This window comes from Pelobates fuscus, chromosome 6 (genome assembly GCF_036172605.1).
Source record: "Pelobates fuscus isolate aPelFus1 chromosome 6, aPelFus1.pri, whole genome shotgun sequence".
Classification (NCBI taxonomy): Eukaryota; Metazoa; Chordata; class Amphibia; order Anura; family Pelobatidae; genus Pelobates; species Pelobates fuscus.
This window is the reverse complement of record NC_086322.1, coordinates 258,196,669-258,217,072: the sequence shown is the minus strand read 5'-3', so window position 1 is coordinate 258,217,072 and position 20,404 is coordinate 258,196,669. Positions and strand designations below refer to the sequence as shown.

The window sequence follows — 20,404 nt, the reverse complement described above, 5'->3', positions numbered from 1 at the left end:
ACACAGCTCTGTCGTGGGGGGGTAGGACCGACCGTCCCTACCCCCTGTGTGGCGAGTGCAGAGACCACGGTCCCATCTGCACCGGTGGGGGGTTTACAGTCTCCCCCTGGTACATCAAGCTGCCGCTGGGGAGAGGGGGTAACAAGCTCCTCTCCCATACATATTTCCAGTCTTTGCGGAGGGAGACCGACTGTCTCTCCTTCCAATACAGAGTCCTGCTGCTGGGGAAAGGCGACTGAGCTCTCTATTCCCTGCTGGATACTCTGCCGCTGGGGACTGGAGACTGGGCTCCCACTTCCCAACAAATCACACTGCCGCTGGAGAATGGAGACTGGGCTCCCAATTCCCGGCACATCACACTGCCGCTGGAGAATGGAGACTGGGCTCCCAATTCCCGGCACATCACACTGCCGCTGGGGAATGGAGACTGGGCTCCCAATTCCCAAACAATCACGTTGCCGCTGGGGAGGGAGGACACTGCTCTCCTCTCCCTGTATTTCCCACTGCCTTCCTGGCATACCACTCTGCTGCTGGGGGGCAGGAACAACTACCTCTGCCCCCGTAACTCAGCCTGCCGCTGGGGAGGGAGGAGGCTGCTCTCCTCTCCCTGCACTTCACATTGCCCTCCTGGCATATCACTCTGCTGCTGGTGGGCAGGAACAACTACCTCTGCCCCCTGTAACTCAGCCTGCCGCTGGGGAATGGAGACTGGGCTCCCAATTCCCTGCAATTCACACTGCCGCTGGGGACTGGAGATTGAGCTCTCTTTGTCCCGTAACTGTAATTTTCGGTGGAGGTCCACCCAACGTGGCAGCTGACCATCACCCTCTGCCCGGTATAGCAGAGTCTTGAACACTAGACCCCTTACGAACTTCAGCCGCAACCACATCATACGGTCAAATTCCTCTACAGAATATCTGTACTCCACTGCTGGTTCCATCCTGGTGCTGTCAGGGTCGCTGTACTGAGACATGCGTTGCCCTCAAATTGTAATATCCAAAGCAATGGTGTCTCCTGTAGCTGTCCTTCTGGCTGTAGGAACGATCCCGCCGCTTGCCACCAATTGTTATGGACCGTTTCAGCATAAAAGGGGAAAAATCAGTTTAGGCGATAATCCCCTTTCCCCAAACAAGGCACAGCTACTATAAAAGCACCAAAACTCACGAATTCGGATATAAATGAATGCACCAAACTCCCGAACTGCATACCAGGGAATAAGGTAGCACTCCAGCTGGAACCTCACGAATAGCTGCTAGCAGACGAACAGGAAAAGCAGATATCAGCTTACACTCCTAGCAGTCAATCTCCAGCAGCATACAGTGAATCCCCCCCAAGAACGAGACAAGGCTCCGTGTTGAAGGTCAAGCAGTGGTCTGAGGTGCTGGGGCACCCAGCCTGGTTTTTATTACATGAGTACACATACAGGCCACACCCAGGGGGAGGCATAAAATAACCAATCACATACATGGTTCAGCCCACACATCCCCTCCCCTCAGATAACATTAAACCCAATTATCCGGTACACCTTTTCAGCCAAGTTCTGGATGTACCCCAAAAACAGGGGGTACACCTTTAAATCCAGCACGGTTCGGGAGATATGGGGTTCCAAAGATTTGACCGACCGCATGGGTAAAGTATCCGAAAACAGTTCCATGCATTTTGGCCCTGCGGTCGGTCACAAACAAGGGAATGAAAACAGACGAATTGCCTGTGTTATAGAGCCTGGTGAGGGTTTGAATGAATTCCCTTGTTTGTGGGGTTCTTTCTACCGAACGGCGGGTCATTCGGTAGTTTCTATACGAATTTCTGGAAGTATGGAGGTCTCAGCGGTGTTTGCCTAGTCAAGTGTCCGATTTTAGTTCCATACACTCGACGGCAAAACACCGCTGTTCGGTAGTTTAAGATGGCCGCCGCCACGTGTTCGTTTCCCGAATGGCGGCCACCCAGAGGACAAAGAATACATTACACTGATTGCCAATTACCTGTTTGCAACATTGTTGCAAACGGTAATTGGAGGCACACTTATTCCTGGGTGGTCTGGTTGTTCGGTAGTTTCACTCAATATACTGAATGGAGTGATTCTACCGAACAATCAGATGAATGCTGCATACATATAACCCAGGTTAACTGAACACATAAATGCATACATGATATTAAAAGACTAAAGGCAGGATTACTGTAATATGCTCTACAGTCTTAAAGGTACAGTATCCCACAAGTCCCAATAGGTCCACGGATGGCCCTTAAAGGCCCAGTAGCAGTAATATAAACGATTACATGCCCAAATATAGTTTTTACAGTGCAATATGTCCAGGGGCCATAGTCGCAGGGCAGGAGGCTAGCAACCAGGCTTCTCCAGTTCTCAGTGGCGAGGTTGGTTTCGTCACACTCACCTTGCGGCAGAAAGGGTGGGTGAAAAAATAAATGGATAAAATAAGGATATTTTATGTTGGTGTCAGAGGTGTAACTCCAACTCCAGTACTTTGTTGGCTAGATAATGTCATTTCTGGGCATATTCTTTTCCTAGAGTGTGTGCGCAATTCGTCTAAATGAATGAATGACTATCGGGATCAGCATCGACCTTCTGTAGAGGCCAGATGAGCATTACCCAGCATCAGAGAAGGCTTGGCGTCTGGCGGGGACCCAGGTAAGGGGGCAAGCCATTGTACTTTAGGTTTTTTATTTTACCACTTCATTGCACAAACAATGAGGTTTAAGCAAATACAAATATATGTAATAATGTTAGTTTAGTATAGTAAAACAAACAAACACAAAGCTGTATTCCGAACACAATAGTGTTTGTGTCCCTAATGCAAATATGCGGTCATTAGGCCTTCCCCATAGGAATGCAATGAATCCACCAGAGGCAGTCTTAATGCTTAAATATGAACATTGCTCCTTCTCTGAAACTGCAATGATTTAGATTGCAGGGTTAAGGGGACAGGGACAGTGTACCCAGACCACTTAAATTAGATGAAGTGGTCTAAGTACCTATAAGGTTGTTGTCTAAATACGAGTGAAAAACTTATTAAACTAGAGGTAGTTCACCTTGCAATAATTTTGTCATTATCTATGTATGTCTCATATTATAGAAAAAAAAAAATCAGTTCTGGTATTACTTAAATTAATCCTAAAAGTTATTAATATTATTCTACATACATAAAAAATATCAAAAAAGAAGAAGGTGTGAAAACACCAATCTTAAGAAAATTCTTGTGAATCTATTACTAGTTTATGAATGCAGAGTCTCATAAAGTCAAACAATTTAAAATGAATGAATAAAGCACAATATCAGACACAACCCCCAACGTTGGCGTCCCAAGAAGCAGGACGCCGGTGGGTAATTACTGGCTGGTCAGCCTGGCATAAAAGGGCACCAGGCTGACTCAGTGCTCTCTGCAGGGTCCTAGAGTTTGGAGCGTAGCGCAAGTGTGTCGAATAATGTGCTGCACTACACTCTTTGGTGACAGTTCCCTGGTGACAGGACAGGACCCAAAAAATCAGGACAGTTGGAAGGTATGCACCATGTATATATGATCTAATAAATGGCTCATAGTCTCTCCAACCCTTTATTTACTTACCTGATCCCAGTGCAGATATTCCTCGGCGATGGGTCCGCGCTCCGCCCCCTGCGACGCTCCGCGCTAATGCACATGTGCGGTAAATGCTGTGCGTGCATTAGACCTCCCCATATTAAAGCATTGAATCAATGCTTTCCTGTGGGGAAAAATCTGATGCTGAATTTCTTCATGCAGAGCGTGAAGACTCCCAGCATCTTTTACCGAACCAAAGGTCTGTTTCGATCCAGGAAGCGCCTCCAGTGGCTGTCTGGGAGACAGGCACTAAATGCAGAATTAGTGCTGCAATGTAAACATTGCAGTTTCTCTGGAACTGCAATGTTTTACATTGCAACACTATGTGCAAAAGGGAGAGTGCACCCAGATCACTTTAATTAGCTGAAGTGGGCTGGGTGCCTAGTGTCCCTTTAATACAAAAATAATCTTTTTTAACCTATTAAAATATATATATATATATATATATATATATATATATATGTGGAAGGGGTTTTCAATCACAATTTTTCCCCCACCATAAAACTTTCTTGGTTTTTGCTTCACAAGTACTGCCAAGCCTCACTAGCCAGCCAGTAACCAACCTCATGCTGATTTGCATTAACAATGAAACAGCTGTCCATGAGCGGTTCACTGGCTTTCCATCTTTTCCTAAGTTGTGTTTCAAAGCTTTGTATACAGCAAACACACACTCAAAGGAATCCATGTTTAAAATGGAATAATGGAATGGCAAAATTGTGATTCTTTGATGGACTAATTTGCATATGCCCACCCAGAATCCTTTGTGGTAGTAACATCACTGCAAATTTGTGATTCCTTCTGGAAAAGCAAGTCTTATGGGTTGACTAGTGTGCAAATTTTTGTTTAACATTGTATCATATATAAAATTAGATTATAAAAAATATAAATATTTTTTCTAATCTAAAATCATTTTAACAGTTCATGGAAAGGCTTGTCCAACAATATTAAAATTGAGGTCTTGGTTAGTAGAGAAAAGGGTGAAAGTATGCAGTTAATAAATTAAATCAAGCCAATCTGAAGCAGTAATATGCAGAGGAGTTACAGAATTGTCAGTATTTGCAGCAATATACACACACACACACGAAGGAACTCCAGCAGTTTTGGGTATAAGTGATTATGTACCATGTACGCAGCCCTTTGCATATGTACTTTATCGGTTTATAGATGCACGTAACTTGCAGGAGGGATAATGAAAGAAAATAATGATGCCATTGCTACAGGTAATAATAATTCCTCCCTGTAGGTCTCTCTCATTCTGCTGACCTCCTCTTAGTCAAACTAACCATGTCCCAGTTCAGTCTGGGCATACGTTCCAATGGCTTGTACATTCTTGGCTAGCAGCAGCCACTTTTTGATCTGAGATGCATTGCATTGTTTCTCCAGCACATCTTTGAACATGCCATCATGCAATCTGAAAGGATCAGTCTTTGAACCCAGGCAGGTGCTAAAGGAAACAGATGGTACCAGTCATTAAAGCAAAGAAGAAAGATGGAGAACTGGCTCAATGTTTCCGTATTATTCACATAAAAGATTTAAAGAAAACATACGTAATCTTGTCCAATTTGTGAAAGACTTCTGCACAATTTTAAAATCGGTCAGAAATTCCCAGATTTTACTAGTAACATGACGTAAAGTCATGATTTTATTAAAGACACGGAGGCGAGTATTATGCATAACTCTTTCTTTATTTCCTCAGCAGCAAAGATAGAGGAATATAAATATTGTCAAAAAATGAAAGAAAAACTGTATAGGCATAACGGGTAGCCAATCACATGGTAGAGGAAGTGGCTATATAAGTCCTGTGTCTCCCACAATCCCCCTCTTTCTTGCGAAAACCGAAGACCAGGTAAGAAGAACGATGTCCTACTTGATCAGCACAGGAAACAGGAACAATGCGACAACATCAAGCTAAAAAAGACAGAGAAATATGGTAATTTCCAGACTCAAAACTGTAGACTTACCAAACAGCATTGTAAGGAGTCACAAACAATAAACTGGATTCTGAAATACAAAAGATAAATAATTAGTAAACATAATAAGACGTACCAAACCATCCAATCATATAAATAAACATATATAATCAATACATACCTAAATGAACAGTAAAACCCGTAGAGTCTCAAGCATCTCGTATCCCCATTCCACACCGGGAGGGCGGGAGGGAATAATACTCGCCTCCGTGTCTTTAATAAAATCATGACTTTACGTCATGTTACTAGTAAAATCTGGGAATTTTATTAAAGACACGGAGGCTCATATTATGCAAGTTCAAAGCTGTGCAACTACTCGAGATGCGATGTGTTCAATAGGTCTGAAATAGAAGTCTCTAAAAGTCGATTCTCTGGACCAATCTGCCGCCCGCATGATATCCTCCAGACGACACCCGACTGAGGAGGCTTTAGAAGCCATCGCTCCTCGTACAGAATGGGGCGTAAACACAGAGGTGTCTATACCCGCAGAGGATAATAGTTCACGTATCCAACGTGCCAGGGTAGGTGTAGAAACCGGTCGATGAGGCGACTTGAAAGATATGAACAAATCGTGTAGATCGGCAGAGCGAAGGGAACTCGTGACATCCAGATAAACTCTGAGGCAATCCACCGGACAGAGCGCCGGACAGCCAGAAAACCTGGGATACGAAAAAGACTTGGAAGCAGATTTAGTCCTCCTGGATATATCAAAAGTAACACCTTCTGGGGTGAATGCAATGGCGTCCCAATCCATGGCTCTGACGTCAGAGACCCTCTTGCAAGAGATCAAACAGAGTAACATTACCAACTTGGATGACAGTCGTTTCAAAGTCAGCTCCTGATTAGGGTACCATGAGGAGAGGAACTGCAACATCATGTTAACGTCCCAAAAGGCAGAGAAGCGAGGCCGAGGAGGACGAGCAAGGCGGATACCCTTGAGAAGACGACATACAAAAGGATGCCTGCCGACAGGGGAACCATCCAAACCCCTGTGTCCGGCCGAGATAGCTGAGCGGGAGAGGTTAATCGTGCGGTACGCCTTGCCTGAGTCAAACAGGGACGTGAGGAATTCCAGGATCAAAGGCAAAGGGGCAGATACGGGATCCACTGCCCGTTCCATGCACCAACCAGACCACGATCTCCATGAAGTTCGATAGGCAGTTCGTGTGCCTGGGGCCCAGGCATTATCGAGGAGTAGGAGAGTTGTCTGCGGAACGTCTGGGACAATCCAAGGTCCCCTGAAAGGAACCACGCTATCAGGGGTAGCTGGTGTTGTAATACTAGCCCGTGTGGGTTCCCATCCGGGTCTAGAAGGAGGTCCTGGAAGATTGGAATCAACCGAGGATAATCGATCGACAACTCCATCAAGCGGGGAAACCATGGTCGAGATCTCCAAAGCGGGGTGATTAGCGCTACACGACAGTCGTGGCGAACCAGTTTCGAGATCGTGCGCGCTATCATGTTGAATGGAGGGAATGCGTATAGCAGACCCCGCGGCCATTCTTGAAGGAAGGCATCGGTCGCCACCGCTGCCGGATCCGGCCTCCAGCTGAAGAACTTCGGCAGTTGAGTGTTCAGTCGAGATGCGAACAGATCCATCTGGAACTTTCCCCACAACATGTCCAGGCTCTGGAACACCGAAGTGTGTAGACGCCAATCTCCAGAGTCTCTTAAGTGTCTGGAATTCCAATCCGCTCCCGAATTGTCTAGTCCCGGAATGTGTTCCGCTGTTACCGAAACATTGTTGAAGAGGCAGAATTGCCAACATCTTGGACTTCGTACCCCCCAGGTGGTTTATGTAGCGGACCGCCGATACGTTGTCCATCTTGAGGAGAACGCAGCAATTCGCCCGTCCTGGGGTAAGGCTGCGGATCGCGAAAGCCCCAGCCAGGAGTTCCAGGCAGTTGATGTGCAACGATTTCTCCACGTCGGACCATCTGCCTCCTGTGGAAACGTCGCCACAACGAGCACCCCAGCCGTGCAAGCTGGCATCTGATTCGATCACTACGTCCGGGATGGAGCCGAAGATGGCTCTCCCATTCCACGCCTCCATGTGTGCTAGCCACCACACCAGCTCGTCTCTGGACTCTGCGTCCAAGCGTATCCGAGACTCGTAGGAGTGACCTGACCGAAGGTGTGACCCTTTGAGTCGCTGGAGGGCCCTGTAGTGTAGTGGGCCCGGGAAGATTGCCTGAATAGAGGCCGCGAGAAGGCCAAATATTCTCGCCAGCTGTCTGATGGACAAGTCTGCGACACGCAGAGCTCTTCGAATCTCCTTCTGAATGGCCTTCACCTTGGAACTCGGTAGAAACAGGAACTGTTGGACGGAGTCCACTCTGAACCCCAGGAACTCCATGGACTGGGCGGGATCCAGGACCGATTTGTCCCAGTTGATCAGAAAACCCAACTTCTGTAGCAGGGCGGTAGTCCATTCCAGGTGTAGAAGGAGATCCTCCTTCGATTGGGACAAAATCAGAATGTCGTCCAGGTAAACAATGAGGCGAACCCCTCGGGTACGGAGGAACGCCACCACAGGCTTCAGAAGCTTGGTGAAGCACCAGGGAGCCGAAGAGAGACCGAAAGGCAGGCAGGTGAAACGCCAACGCCGCCCGTGCCATGTGAAATGGAGATAATCTCTGAATTCTAGAGCAATGGGGACCGTGAAGTAAGCGTCCTTCAGGTCTAGTTTGGCTAGCCAGTCCGACTGGCGCAGAAGGTCCCTGAGGCAGTGTATACCTTCCATCTGGAAGTGCTGGTAACGCAGGAAGGCGTTGAGGGGACGAAGATTTATTACAGGGCGAACTCCGCCTCCTTTCTTGGGCACCAGGAACAGATTGCTCGTAAAGCCCTTGGCGGCGAACGGCAGTTCCTCTATAGCGCCCTTGGAGAGCATCTCTCCGACCTCCGCGGAGATCATCTCGTCTTGTTCCCGTGGAAGGGACAGTTCTCTGGGGGAATAAAACTGGACAGGCACTGAAACAAAATCTAGGCGATACCCCTTTACACACTGCAGAACCCAAGCATCCCAGGTGAGCTTCGCCCACTCTCGGTAAAATAAGGCCAGCCTCCCTGCTACCTGAACGGGAGGGAAAGAAAGGGTACTCACCGTAAGGACGTCTGCTGGTGGTACCACTGCGGGGGTATCTGGAGCCCCAAGCTCGACCTCTGGCTGGGAAGAAGGGAGGGGTCCTTTGGTCTTGAAATCCCCGGGAGGGAAAAAAGGAACCTCTGGTGGCGCGGAATGCGCCTCGGAAACCCCGGCCGGGTGGACGGTTCCTGCTACGCCCGGCCCCTCCGAAAACCTTAGGCGCGAACACGCGTTTCATGCTCGCCTGCGCCTTGTCAATTGCCGTGAAGGTCTTGACATACGACCCCATGTCTTTCACGAAGGAGGTACCAAACCGTAAACCCTCTTCTGTCGGGTCAGGTTCCGCCACAGTCATAGTGGCCAGCTTAGGGTCTAGTTTTAATGATATCGCCTTGCGCCTTTCCGCAGACATCGCCGTATTGGCGTTCCCCAGCAAGCATATGGCCCGTTGGACCCAACCTATGGCCACGTCTACGTCCAAAACTGAATCCCAGCTTTAGCAGCATCTAGAAGCTCATAGAGCTTCGAGAGGGGTCCCAGTGTATCCAGGATCTTGTCCTGGCATCCCTTCAGGGAATTGTCAAGACCCTTTTTGGGCTTCCAGCCCGACTTATCCAGGAACTGGGCAATCTGTGGGTCAATATCTGGGGTTTTGCCCGCAGCGCCCGGGAGAGAAGGGCGTGGGCATTCGGCCCGTAGCTTATTGCGGCCTTCTCTGGAAAGGGGTGTGCGGATACGTTTGGCCACATACTGGGCAATATGATCCGGGGGAACCCATTCAGCGGACCGGGGGTGACGCAGGTCGTCTGGGTCGAACAGGGGATTACCCTGAGGATCAAGGATCGTTTTGTCATCCCCAGAGGGGCCTAATACTGGACCCCGGGCCTTGGCGGAGGATTCTGATGGGTTAACGCCCGTAAGGGGCAAATCCTCTCCAGATACCTCATCATCATCAAAGGAGTCATACTCCATATAGTCGGATTCCTCCTCCACACTCCGGTCGGTATCCGACCCATCATCAAGGGCTCTAGCCCGTTTCCATAATCTAGCCTTTTTAGCCCGGCCAGGGGCTCTTTTGCGCGTGGGGTGCGCGCCATCTGTGACCGCCTCAAGCGTGTCAGTCATGGCAGGTAGAACCTACATCGAGGAGTGGGAGCCGACATGTTTGGACTTGGCCTTTGCCTTACGGGCTCCAGGCACAGTCTGAGCAGGGGAGGGGGACCCCACACCCGTAGGGGCGGGGGAGGCCAGAGCAGGCAAAACCAGGGAGTGCATGGATTGCGAAAAGGAGGTAGTAACAGCCCCCACGGCCGAGGCAATAGCCTTCTGAATGGAGGAGGCCATAGTGGCTTCCAGCATGGCCTGAAACTCTTGGGAGGCCATAGCACCCTCAGCACTGTCTGAGTGAAAATCCCCAGGGGGACCTGTAGGCCCATCCTCCCTATCCTGCATGATGTAAATCTGTAGTGGGCAGTTAAAGAAAATAAACCGCTAAATGACACTAAGGTGAATAAAGGATAGCAAAGGGTTGAGTAACCCACAGAAAGCGATACACACAGACCGTCTAGCGTTCCCAGGGAACCCGGCAAAGCAAAGGTGACCGCACGGCAGCACAGGGGAAGGATCGAGGTCCGCCCAAGATGGCCGCCGCACGTGAGGGAAGGCGCACGCGACCGGGCACTCGGCGGGGGAAGGGGCTCGTGCACCCGACCCGCCGAGCCCGCCCGCGAGCGGGGAAGAATGCGTGCGCAGCCGCGGCCGAAAATAGAGCGGCCGCGGCAAGGCACAGAGCCGGGAGCCGTGCGGAAGCACGAGGAGGGAAGGGCAGGCTAAGGACTCCCCGGGAGGGAGAAGAGCACTAAGGGGTCCCAGGGGGAACGCTAGCGGTAACAGGTAAAAACCGTACAAGTTATAAACAGTATATAACGAAAAATCAATACAAGTAAACGATTATCAAAACTTAGTCAGAGAGAAGCAAAAGTACTTATCTGTCTGAGGAAGCAGCAAAGAAAGAGGGGGATTGTGGGAGACACAGGACTTATATAGCCACTTCCTCTACCATGTGATTGGCTACCCGTTATGCCTATACAGTTTTTCTTTCATTTTTTGACAATATTTATATTCCTCTATCTTTGCTGCTGAGGAAATAAAGAAAGAGTTATGCATAATATGAGCCTCCGTGTCTTTAATAAAATTCCATTAACAGTAGGAGCCTCAAAGTGATAGAGTGTGGGCTATTTCCAGGCCTGTGACCACCTGTTACAGTTTGAATGGTATGGTCCACAAATAAAGAGTAATGGATGAATCATGTGCATGCATCTTCCATTGCTGGTACCCAGTCGCAAATGGGTACTTATTTAATGTTTTTGAGGAGTCTGGCCAGCTGAGAAGCAGTGTGCTCTCCAGACAGCCTCAACATCAATGCTGTGTGCTGGAACATCAGTGATGGCCGTGGCACATATCCCAGGGAATTGCCTCAAATCGACAGCTCAGCCATACTACAGATGCTGGGAGGGGAATATATATTGCGTACTTGTGAGTGTGTGTATGAGAATGTATAGCAGAACTTTCCTGTGTCTGCATATGAAAGCATCTATGTGTGTATCTACAGGCCTCCGAACCTTCCTGATTTTTGGGTCCTGTCCTGCCATCCCAACTTCGTTCCCTGGTGTCTTGCTTTTGGGGACACCAAGGAAATGCCCCCAACAAGTAAAGTGAAAGCATTATGCATGCTTGTTATATTCATGACTCTAGGACCCTGTTGAGAGCACTGAAACGGTGCTCCCTGCAGTATCTCCCGTCAGTGGGCTAGCCTTACACGATTGGTAGGCAGCTATGCCCATCTCCCACTCAGAACTGTATCTTTGGAGTAGTTGGGTGGTATGTATGTGGGGGTTTGGTACTGCATTTGTGTCTGTTGGGATCAGTGGTTCCCATGAGAGAAGATGACTTGACTAGTGGCCCTCAGGTGGGTTCAGGGTGAGACTCCGAACGTACACAGAGTTATTCAGTAAAATGAAAATTCAAGATAAATTTCAAGTCAACATAGTCCGCTATACTTTCCATTCAGCTACTCTGACCATACATTTGAAATACACTTTAAAATTATATTTGCTCTCTCACTCTAGTTAATAACCATGACAGAGTTGCCCCATACTCCATTATTTCATAAGCTGGCATAACTAAAAATGAGCTTTTGTAAAAGCCATACATTAGGCTTGGGCCTTTTCACAGCAACACCCCTTAGACGACACCTATAACAATTTCAAGAGGGTCCCACATTAACCGGATTCCCCAAAGGCTAGTACCAACTCTTGGGGTAACTAACCTCCCCACAGCATTACATCAGCTCCTGCAGTAACCAAACATCCAATAGCGTTATTCCATTTGCTGCAATAACCAACTGCTCTTTTCCAGGCAAAAGGCCCCCAGCCCTCTTATTAAATATAGCCTTGTGTCCCATTATTAAGGTAAAGGTTAATGACTGTCCAGGGCTTTACTAAGATTCCTTAGTAATCGTCCCAAAGAGCTTGAACATTTCTCACAACAGTTTTTGCCGTTGATCCAAAGGAAGGTAAAAAAAAACAAAAAAAAAAAAAACAGTTTGAAGCGTTTCAATTGTGGGAAAAAAACTAGAAAAAAAAAAAAAACTCCTTCTTGACCCCAGAATGGCAGACAGATATCTGCTTGTATCATGAAGCTACTACCCCACACATTAAGAATTATATTCCTGAATATTATCTTTTTGCACCTATTAATCCAATTGCTGTTTAAACAATCGGTATAGACTGATAAAATCACTTCTTCAGGCAGAGAATTCCCCATCCTTCTTGTTCTTACTGTAAAAAAAAAAAAAAAAAAAAACACACAACAACAACACCACCACCACCACCACACCTTTCCTTTGCCTTAGACTAAATCTCCTTTCTTCCAGTGGTGTCTTGTTTGGGGACATCATGCACACAGCAAATACAGTTGCCTGACTTAAACCACCTATCGTTATTTCAAGAGATGGTAAAATTCCACGATCCTCCCACAAGTGACCAAAATTTACTTGGTATTAATGATTAGAATATACAGCATGCGGAATCCGTTTATGGTACCAGTGATAATGTATGCAAACTATATATGCCTAAATCTAGAGTGTAATATGTCTGTTTTACTGATACCAACACTTGGCAGGTGCGAAAATAAGTGGAAAGTGATTCCATAGCTACATTAGTGAATTTTTAATGAGTTTACAGTTATTTGGGTGTAACAAATCAAGGAGAACCTAGCTCCTTATGTGCTTACAGAACTACAATATAACAGTATTGCTTCTGCAGGTCTCCCTTGCATTGCCAACCTTCGTAGTCAAACTAACCATGCCCCAGTTCAGTCTGGGCATACGTTCCAATGGCTTGTAAATTTTCAGCAAGTGGCAGCCACCTCTTGACCTGAGATGCATTGCATTGTTTCTCCAGCACATCTATAAACATGCTTTCATGTAATCCTAAAGGATCAGTCTGTGAACCCAGGCAGGTGCTATAGAAAACAGACATATAGATTGTAGCAGTCAGTCAATAGAAAACTCAATGTCGACATAAGGAAAAACCTCCACTGGAAAAAGCCTTACAAGGTGAAACGCATTGTGGTTTTTATCTGGATATTTTATTATGTATGAATAAAGGTATTTTGGTTACTTCCTGTGCCATTCTACTCTTTTTTTATTCTACATTTTATTTTCGTTACTTTGTTTATTATTTTTATCCTTTACTGCCTGGAACCTGATTTTATTTCCAGTGAACTTCACATCCAAGCAATATCCTCGGTGGGGATTATTCCACCCACGCCCTATCCATAGAGCAGTCTGCCTGCTCTGGAACAAGTGAGTAAAATATTCGCTATTTATATTCCTGGTATTTTATACTGTGAGCACTATTTGTAGTTTCTTTTTATATTTTATGGTCCTCATCCAACTGAGAAGCTTTATTACATAGTTAAATAGCTGAAAAGAGACTTGCGTCCATCAAGTTCAGCCTTATTCACATATCCTTTAAAGTGGGGATTGTACCACTGCGTGCTATATATAGGATTACATCTATTTTATACTCTCCCTGCCAGTACATACTGCACCATCATCTCCTTTATTTTCCCATATACGGATCCACCGCTGATCATCCCCAACATCCCCATAGAAGAATCCTTCTCATACCTCCGGATACCACCTCTGGCTACTGTATATTTACACCCATATTGGTATACCAATTACAGCTATAACAACTTCTGGAGGAAAAAACGCTTTATCCTACAGAGATCCCCTTTCTCTCAGGCTTATACCTGATCACTCCTACATATATCCTTACGGAAACCTGCACAGGCACCACAGAACCAACCCTTCAGGAGTCAGGGATCACATCAACGACTATCATATTCAACCCTCTGCAGGTTTAAAGAGACACTACAGGGATAAAAATAAGTTTATCTTAATGGACTAGGTTCGGTGTATAGTTCATGCCCCTGCGGTCTAACTGCTCAATTCTATGATGTTTAGAAGTTAACTCGTTGTTTATGCAGCCCTAGCCACACCTCCCTGCACGTAACCTGCTTACAGTAAGCCTTTCTAAAGACTTACTGTAAAGAAAAATTTAAATTAAACAATAAATGTGCAATAAAGAACAAACATTATAATTTATTATATTCTGCTCTGCTAATGCCTGCCTGCAGGAGCTTCGTGTGTGTAATTAACAGGGCAAAAGATAAAAACTTCTAAAATAAACACACTGTACCGACTGAAAAATAAAACCATGTTTTTCATGGAGGCTCTGTGAGTCACAGCCAGAGGAGGTGTGGCTAGGCTTGCATAAACAGAAGCAACAGTGATTTAACTCCTAATGCTACACCCACCATAATCCGCACAGCACTACACCAATTCCACGTAAGCAACTCCACACACAGCAACGGTAGTAGCTCCACCCCACCACCAAGGATAAGACTGGCTCCTACATTCATCCCACAAGGTTGAACCAGCTCCTGCAGTAACATTCAAATTTTGATACTACTTCCTGAACGATTTGGGTTAAAGAGTCAACATTATAATCAACTGAACAACTACAAGTTATGATGATGAATGTTTTGCCGTACATGCACAATAGCCTCCCAATGCCTTCATATAGAAAAGCATTGGATTGGCTTAAATCATCAATTCTGATGATCTTAGCCAAGGAGGCAGACAGGAGGCCGGGACCAGCACCGGCAGACTTGCAGGGCGCTGGAATAAAGATAAGTTTTCTACTTAAAGGTGGGGATGGGGGGGCGGCCACCTAAATAGTGTTTTTAACTCTATAGGGTCAGGAATACACATTTGTATTTCTGACCCTATAGTGTTCATCTAATTATTATACCCCCATACACTAATTAAAGCATATAGATCTATCATTGCCATCAAATAAAACTAGTCCCTTTATCTGAATTTTTGCAACATATAGTAAACATTAACATTCTATCCCCACAGTCATGGCAGCCCCACCAGCTTTATACCTGTAAATATTTAAATTAAAATGGTGTGTTTAAAGTGCTCATAAACAGATCTAGCCAAACATCCACAATTAAGCATGCAATTAGTAGTGAAAAATCAATACCAAAAATAACCAAAAGGTTATTTTGACAGTTCTCCCCCCCCCCCCCCCCCCCCCCTCACAACATTTGAAGGATAACCAAACTTCCTACATTCAATGTATTGTATTCGGTCTCCCTGCAGATCTCTCTGGCACTGCCAACCACCCCAGAGTAAGACTAACCATGACCCAGCTCAGTCTGGGCATACGTTCCAATGGCTTGTAGTTTTCGGACAAGTGGTAGCCATTTCATTCTCTGAGAGACGTTACACTGTTTCTCAATCATGTCTCTGAACATGCTAGAGTGTAAGGCAAGAGGGTCAGTCTGTGAGCCCAGGCAGGTTCTAAAAGATGGAGGGAGACAGTCAGGTGCCTGAAGCAATGTAGAGAGAGAGCTCGTGGTGACTGTGGTCATATGGTGAGCCGACATATACCATTGATTAACCATCTTATGCTAGTTCTCCAGTAAGGCTTCTGGGATATTCTTCATTTTGTTTTGTTCTAATTTTTTAAAATATACTTTCCTTTTACACACAGTATTAAGATCATGAAATGAATCACACTAAAATATAGAAACATTTTTAAGGTTTCTATGGTGACTACTCCACTTAACCCAACGCCTTGCCTCCAGAAGTGGCAGTCTCTGCCCCCCTCCTGTCCGAATTAAAATGTAAGCCAGGATATACTGGCCCAGCCAGAAAATAGAAGAAAAAAAAAAAAAGTGTTAACACCCGTGGAGCAATGTGTGTCTACAGAACCACTGAAGGAATAGCCGGTAACGCCATAATGCACTTATGAACCCGGTGGTGATGGTGCAGTCATAAGGAGCAGTGCTCCGCATCCACGTTCCTGCACAAGTAACAACATTCTATTCCCACAGTCAAGGCAGTCCCACGAGGTCAAACCTGTAAATACTTCTATATAAAGATGTATATAGAGTGCTCATCAATAGATCTAGTCAATCAACCACGCACTATACATGGTTAATTAAGCATGCAATTAGAAGTGAAAGCAAATCAATGCCAGAAAATAACCAAAATGTAATTGACAGTTTTTTTTTTTTGGTTTTTTTTAATTATAGGTTTTATTAAGAATATATATATATATATATATATATATATATATATATATATATATATATATATATATATATATATATATATATATATAGCAATCATGGTTAATCTTTGCACTTATTTCTCATTATTTCTATTCCAGCTGATCATAACGCAGTTCTGTCTTGATAGAACAGCAATTCAAGGAGAACGTAACCGCCTACATACAATGTATCCCTATTCGGTCTCCCTGCAGATCTCCCTGGCACTGCCAATCACCCCAGAATAAGACTAACCATGACCCAGCTCAGTCTGGGCATATGTTCCAATGGCTTGTAGTTTTCTGACAAGTGGTAGCCATTTCTTTTTCTGTGAGGCATCACACTGTCTAAAGATCACGTCTCTGAACATGGTGTGGTGTAAGGCAAGCGGGTCAGTCTGTGAGCCCAGGCCGCTTCTATAAGAGGGAGGGAGGGAGAGAGTGAGGTGCTTGAAGCAATGTAGAAAGACAGAGCTCAGGGCGACTGTGGCCACATGGTGAGCCGACACATACCACTGATTTACCATCTTATGCATGCTCTTCAGTAAGGCTTCTGGGATATTCTCAAAGCATCCAGTTCTGCTACCTTTATAAGGCAGCCGAGTGCACACTGTGCTGTACCATACGGAGTCATTCTCCATACCAAAAACCAAGATATGAGCTTGCCGATAGCCTATATAGGCTCTCTCAGGCTCTTGCAGCAACCCTTTCCGTAGTCTTGTGCCAGCACTTGCAGCAATCCCTCACAGACTGGCATTGGCTTAAGGTACCTCTCACAGGCTGGCATTGGCTTACAGCAACCCCCCATCAGAGGTTGGTTTTGGCTCTCGGAGCAACTGGCAAACAGGCTGGCACTTGCTCCCACAGTAACACCCTCACTGGATGGTATTAGCCCTCACAAGCTGGCACTGGCCTACAGCAACTCCCTTACAGGATGGCACTGGCTTATATCAACCATTAACAGGCTGGCATAACAACCACTGAGCAGGTTGGCCTCAGCAGTAATGTCCCTCACAGATAAACACTGGTTCTAGCATCCAACTCCGCATACTCACGCACCCATCTTGCAGGAGCTCTGCTCAAGCCTTTGCCAGCAAATAAACCACAAGCAGTCTCTCTAACTTGTGGCAAAGGGTTACAAAATTAACCAGATTAAACCCAAGAAATAAGTTGTTGATTAAGATTATGATGAAGATGTTAATAAGGTTAACAATTTTACGTTTTTGGCATGTGTTAAAGTTGATATAAGCAGTATAGTAGTAAAACAAAAAATAAAAATACACACAAAACCTTATATTGATTTTCCTGTGAATCAGACATTAGTAAACAGTGCAATGACTGAACAAAACCGTCAAATATTTTAGAAACAGCACAATTAAAGGGACACTATAGTCACCAAAACATCTTTAGCTTAACCCCTTAAGGACCGGACTGTTTTGGCCATGTTGTACGTTAAGGACCAGAGCAGTTTTAACACTTTTGTGGTGTTTGTGTTTAGCTGTAATTTTCCTCTCTCTCATTTACGGTTCCCATACAAGTTATATATTATTTTTTTTCCAGGACAAGAAGGGCTTTCTTTACATACCATTATTTGTATCATGTCATATATTTTATTTAAAAAAAATAATAATAATAATATGGGGAAAAATTGAAGAAAAAAAAAAAAACATGTTTTTGGACTTTTACTTGAAAAATCTTTTACTTATCTACAAAAGCTAATGAAAAAAACTGCTAAATAGATTCAAAATTTTGTCCAGAGTTTAAAAACACCCAGTGTTTACATGCTTTATTGCTTCTTTTTGCAAGTTATAGGCCTATAAATACAAGTAGGAAATTGCTGTTTAAATTTATCAATAGTGGCATTGTAACACCGTTATCGGTCATAAATCCCCGAATCACACCTCACATGTACATATTTTTTTTTAAAGTAGACAACCCAGGGTATTCAAAATCGGGTATGTCCAGTCTTTTTTAGTAGCCACCTAGTCACAAACACTGGCCAAAGTTAGCATTTATATTTGTTTGTGTGTTAAAAATGCAAAAAACGGGGGGCGGGGCCTAACCGCAGAGCCGAGAGGTCGCAGAAAAGAGCTGCTCCTGCACCTCGGGACAGAAACCTCGGGTTAAACGCCTAAAACTTACCGTAAATTCCTCAAACGAGTATCCAGCAGAAAGGCGAGACCGGGGGCTACCTACCGATACCAAATATGTGGCATACCAAGCAGAAACCCTCGAAGTACCCCTCAAGGCCTGCCTGCATGGCCGGCACAGGGGAGACGGCCGCTTCCCTGATGCCTCCAACAGAGATAAGCATGATTACGGGCCCTAACCCCCCCCCCCTATGGTCCCAGGAGGACCACCCCAGAAGCTGTGACAGAAACCCCAACGGGACCGACCTGTAAACAAAATGGCGGAGACTACACTCGAGCCAACAGGCCCAACAAAGGAGACTGACATCCTAGCCCGGCTGGACGCCACATTTACAGCGTTTTGGGACAAACTAGCAGACCGGCTGAGCACAAGTAAGGCTAAAGCTTCAGACCCACCTAAGGCACCGCCATTCCGCTCCCGTCCAAAGCGCACACCTAGTCAGGCCAAGCGCGCCAAAAAAATATGGCGGAGAAGAAGACGCTCTCTCCTGCAGGCAGGGACACACACGAGGCGGCGCCCGACAGCACGGCACAAAGTACAGCAAGCCGCACTCAAGCAGATGAAAACAGAGCTGCTAACCATGAGAGCTGGGAAGAGCCTGCACTCACACCCGAGAGGGGTCCACACCACGCCTGCAAATATACCGGGGAAAAAGATGATCTGTCCAAATCTCAGCAAACGGGCAGCAAAGCACATGAAGCACACAGGCCTGGTGGTCGGAACGGGTGAGTCCCTGAACGGATTACCGAACCTGGGTCCAACCCTTAAAGGCATAGGCTAAGGAGAACTCTGTGGGACATCAGGAAGACTGGGACACACAGCCTCCAGTAGTAACAGACTATCGCCCCCCCTTGATCTAGGACTTATTATACGCCATGCTAATTGTACCGCACATGTACCACACAGAACTAATCCCTTGCTTCCTCAAGCAGCCCAACCTTGTAGATCCTGACACTACTCTAAACTCCTGCCACCGAAGAAGCTGGGACAGCCGTAGGGGAAGGTGTACCTGAAGCAAACCAAGCTCATAACGTGATCTATCAATGCTAAATTTTATTTCATGTTTATTTTTTGTCTAAATCTATTAACACTGTCGTTGAAATGTATAGCATAGACAGGTTGTAACAACCAGAATTAAGCTGAACAGCATGTTTAGCCAGACACAGCTAATCACTACATAGTTACGTAAGCTTGAACAACCAACATGCACTGTTATCTATCACCTTTATAACCTGCCTTAAGCTAATCCAGTTTTGTAATTTTATCAAAATTCAGCCTAGACATAATTCATTGTTACGCGTTTAAAAATTTAAAAAATGTGCAAAGTTTGTCCACTGCCTACCTGATGTACACCTGTATTTCATTATGCATACTCTAGCTGTTGTGGCACGGTGTGCTATATGTATATCTTCATGCACAAATAAAATACAGAATTAAAAAAAAAAAATGCAAAAAACGATAACTTTGGCCAGTGTTTGTGACTAAGTGGCTACTAAAAAAGGCTGAACATATACCCCATTTGCAGTACCTTGGGTTGTCTTCTTTTGCAAATGGTATGCCATCATGGGGCTAATTCTCATTCCTTGGCTACCATACACTCTCAAAGGCAACCTAACCAATCTGACAAATTTCAATAAAAAAATAACAAAAAAGTAAAAATCAAGCCTTATATTTGACCCTGTAACTTTCACAAACACTATAAAACCTCTACATGTAGGGTACTGTTATACTCAGGAGACTTCGCTAAACACAAATTTTAGTGTATCAGAACAGTAAAATGTATCACAGCAATAATATCATCAGTAAAAGTGCTGTTTGTGTGTGAAAAATGCAAAAAAACTTCACTTTCACTGACAATATCATCGCTGTGATATGTTTTACTGTTTTGAAACACTAATATTTGTGATCAGC

The 20,404-nt window shown here is 45.3% G+C and overlaps 1 protein-coding gene across 4 annotated transcripts in view; it reads right to left on the bottom strand.

The window, feature by feature from the left end:
• The window catches only part of ACOX1 (acyl-CoA oxidase 1), a 45,497-nt gene that overhangs the window by 15,878 nt on the left and 9,215 nt on the right, over positions 1 to 20,404 (bottom strand). The window contains exon 3 of one of the 4 annotated variants that reach the window (XM_063459027.1): positions 15,431 to 15,591. The exons of 1 other annotated variant lie outside the window; for it this stretch is intronic. In XM_063459027.1, the coding sequence (XP_063315097.1) occupies positions 15,431 to 15,591 (161 nt within the window). Of the gene's footprint in view, positions 1 to 4,876; positions 5,038 to 13,014; positions 13,176 to 15,430; positions 15,592 to 20,404 lie in introns of all 4 variants that reach the window. 2 more of the 4 variants (XM_063459028.1, XM_063459029.1) reach the window with 2 other exon arrangements.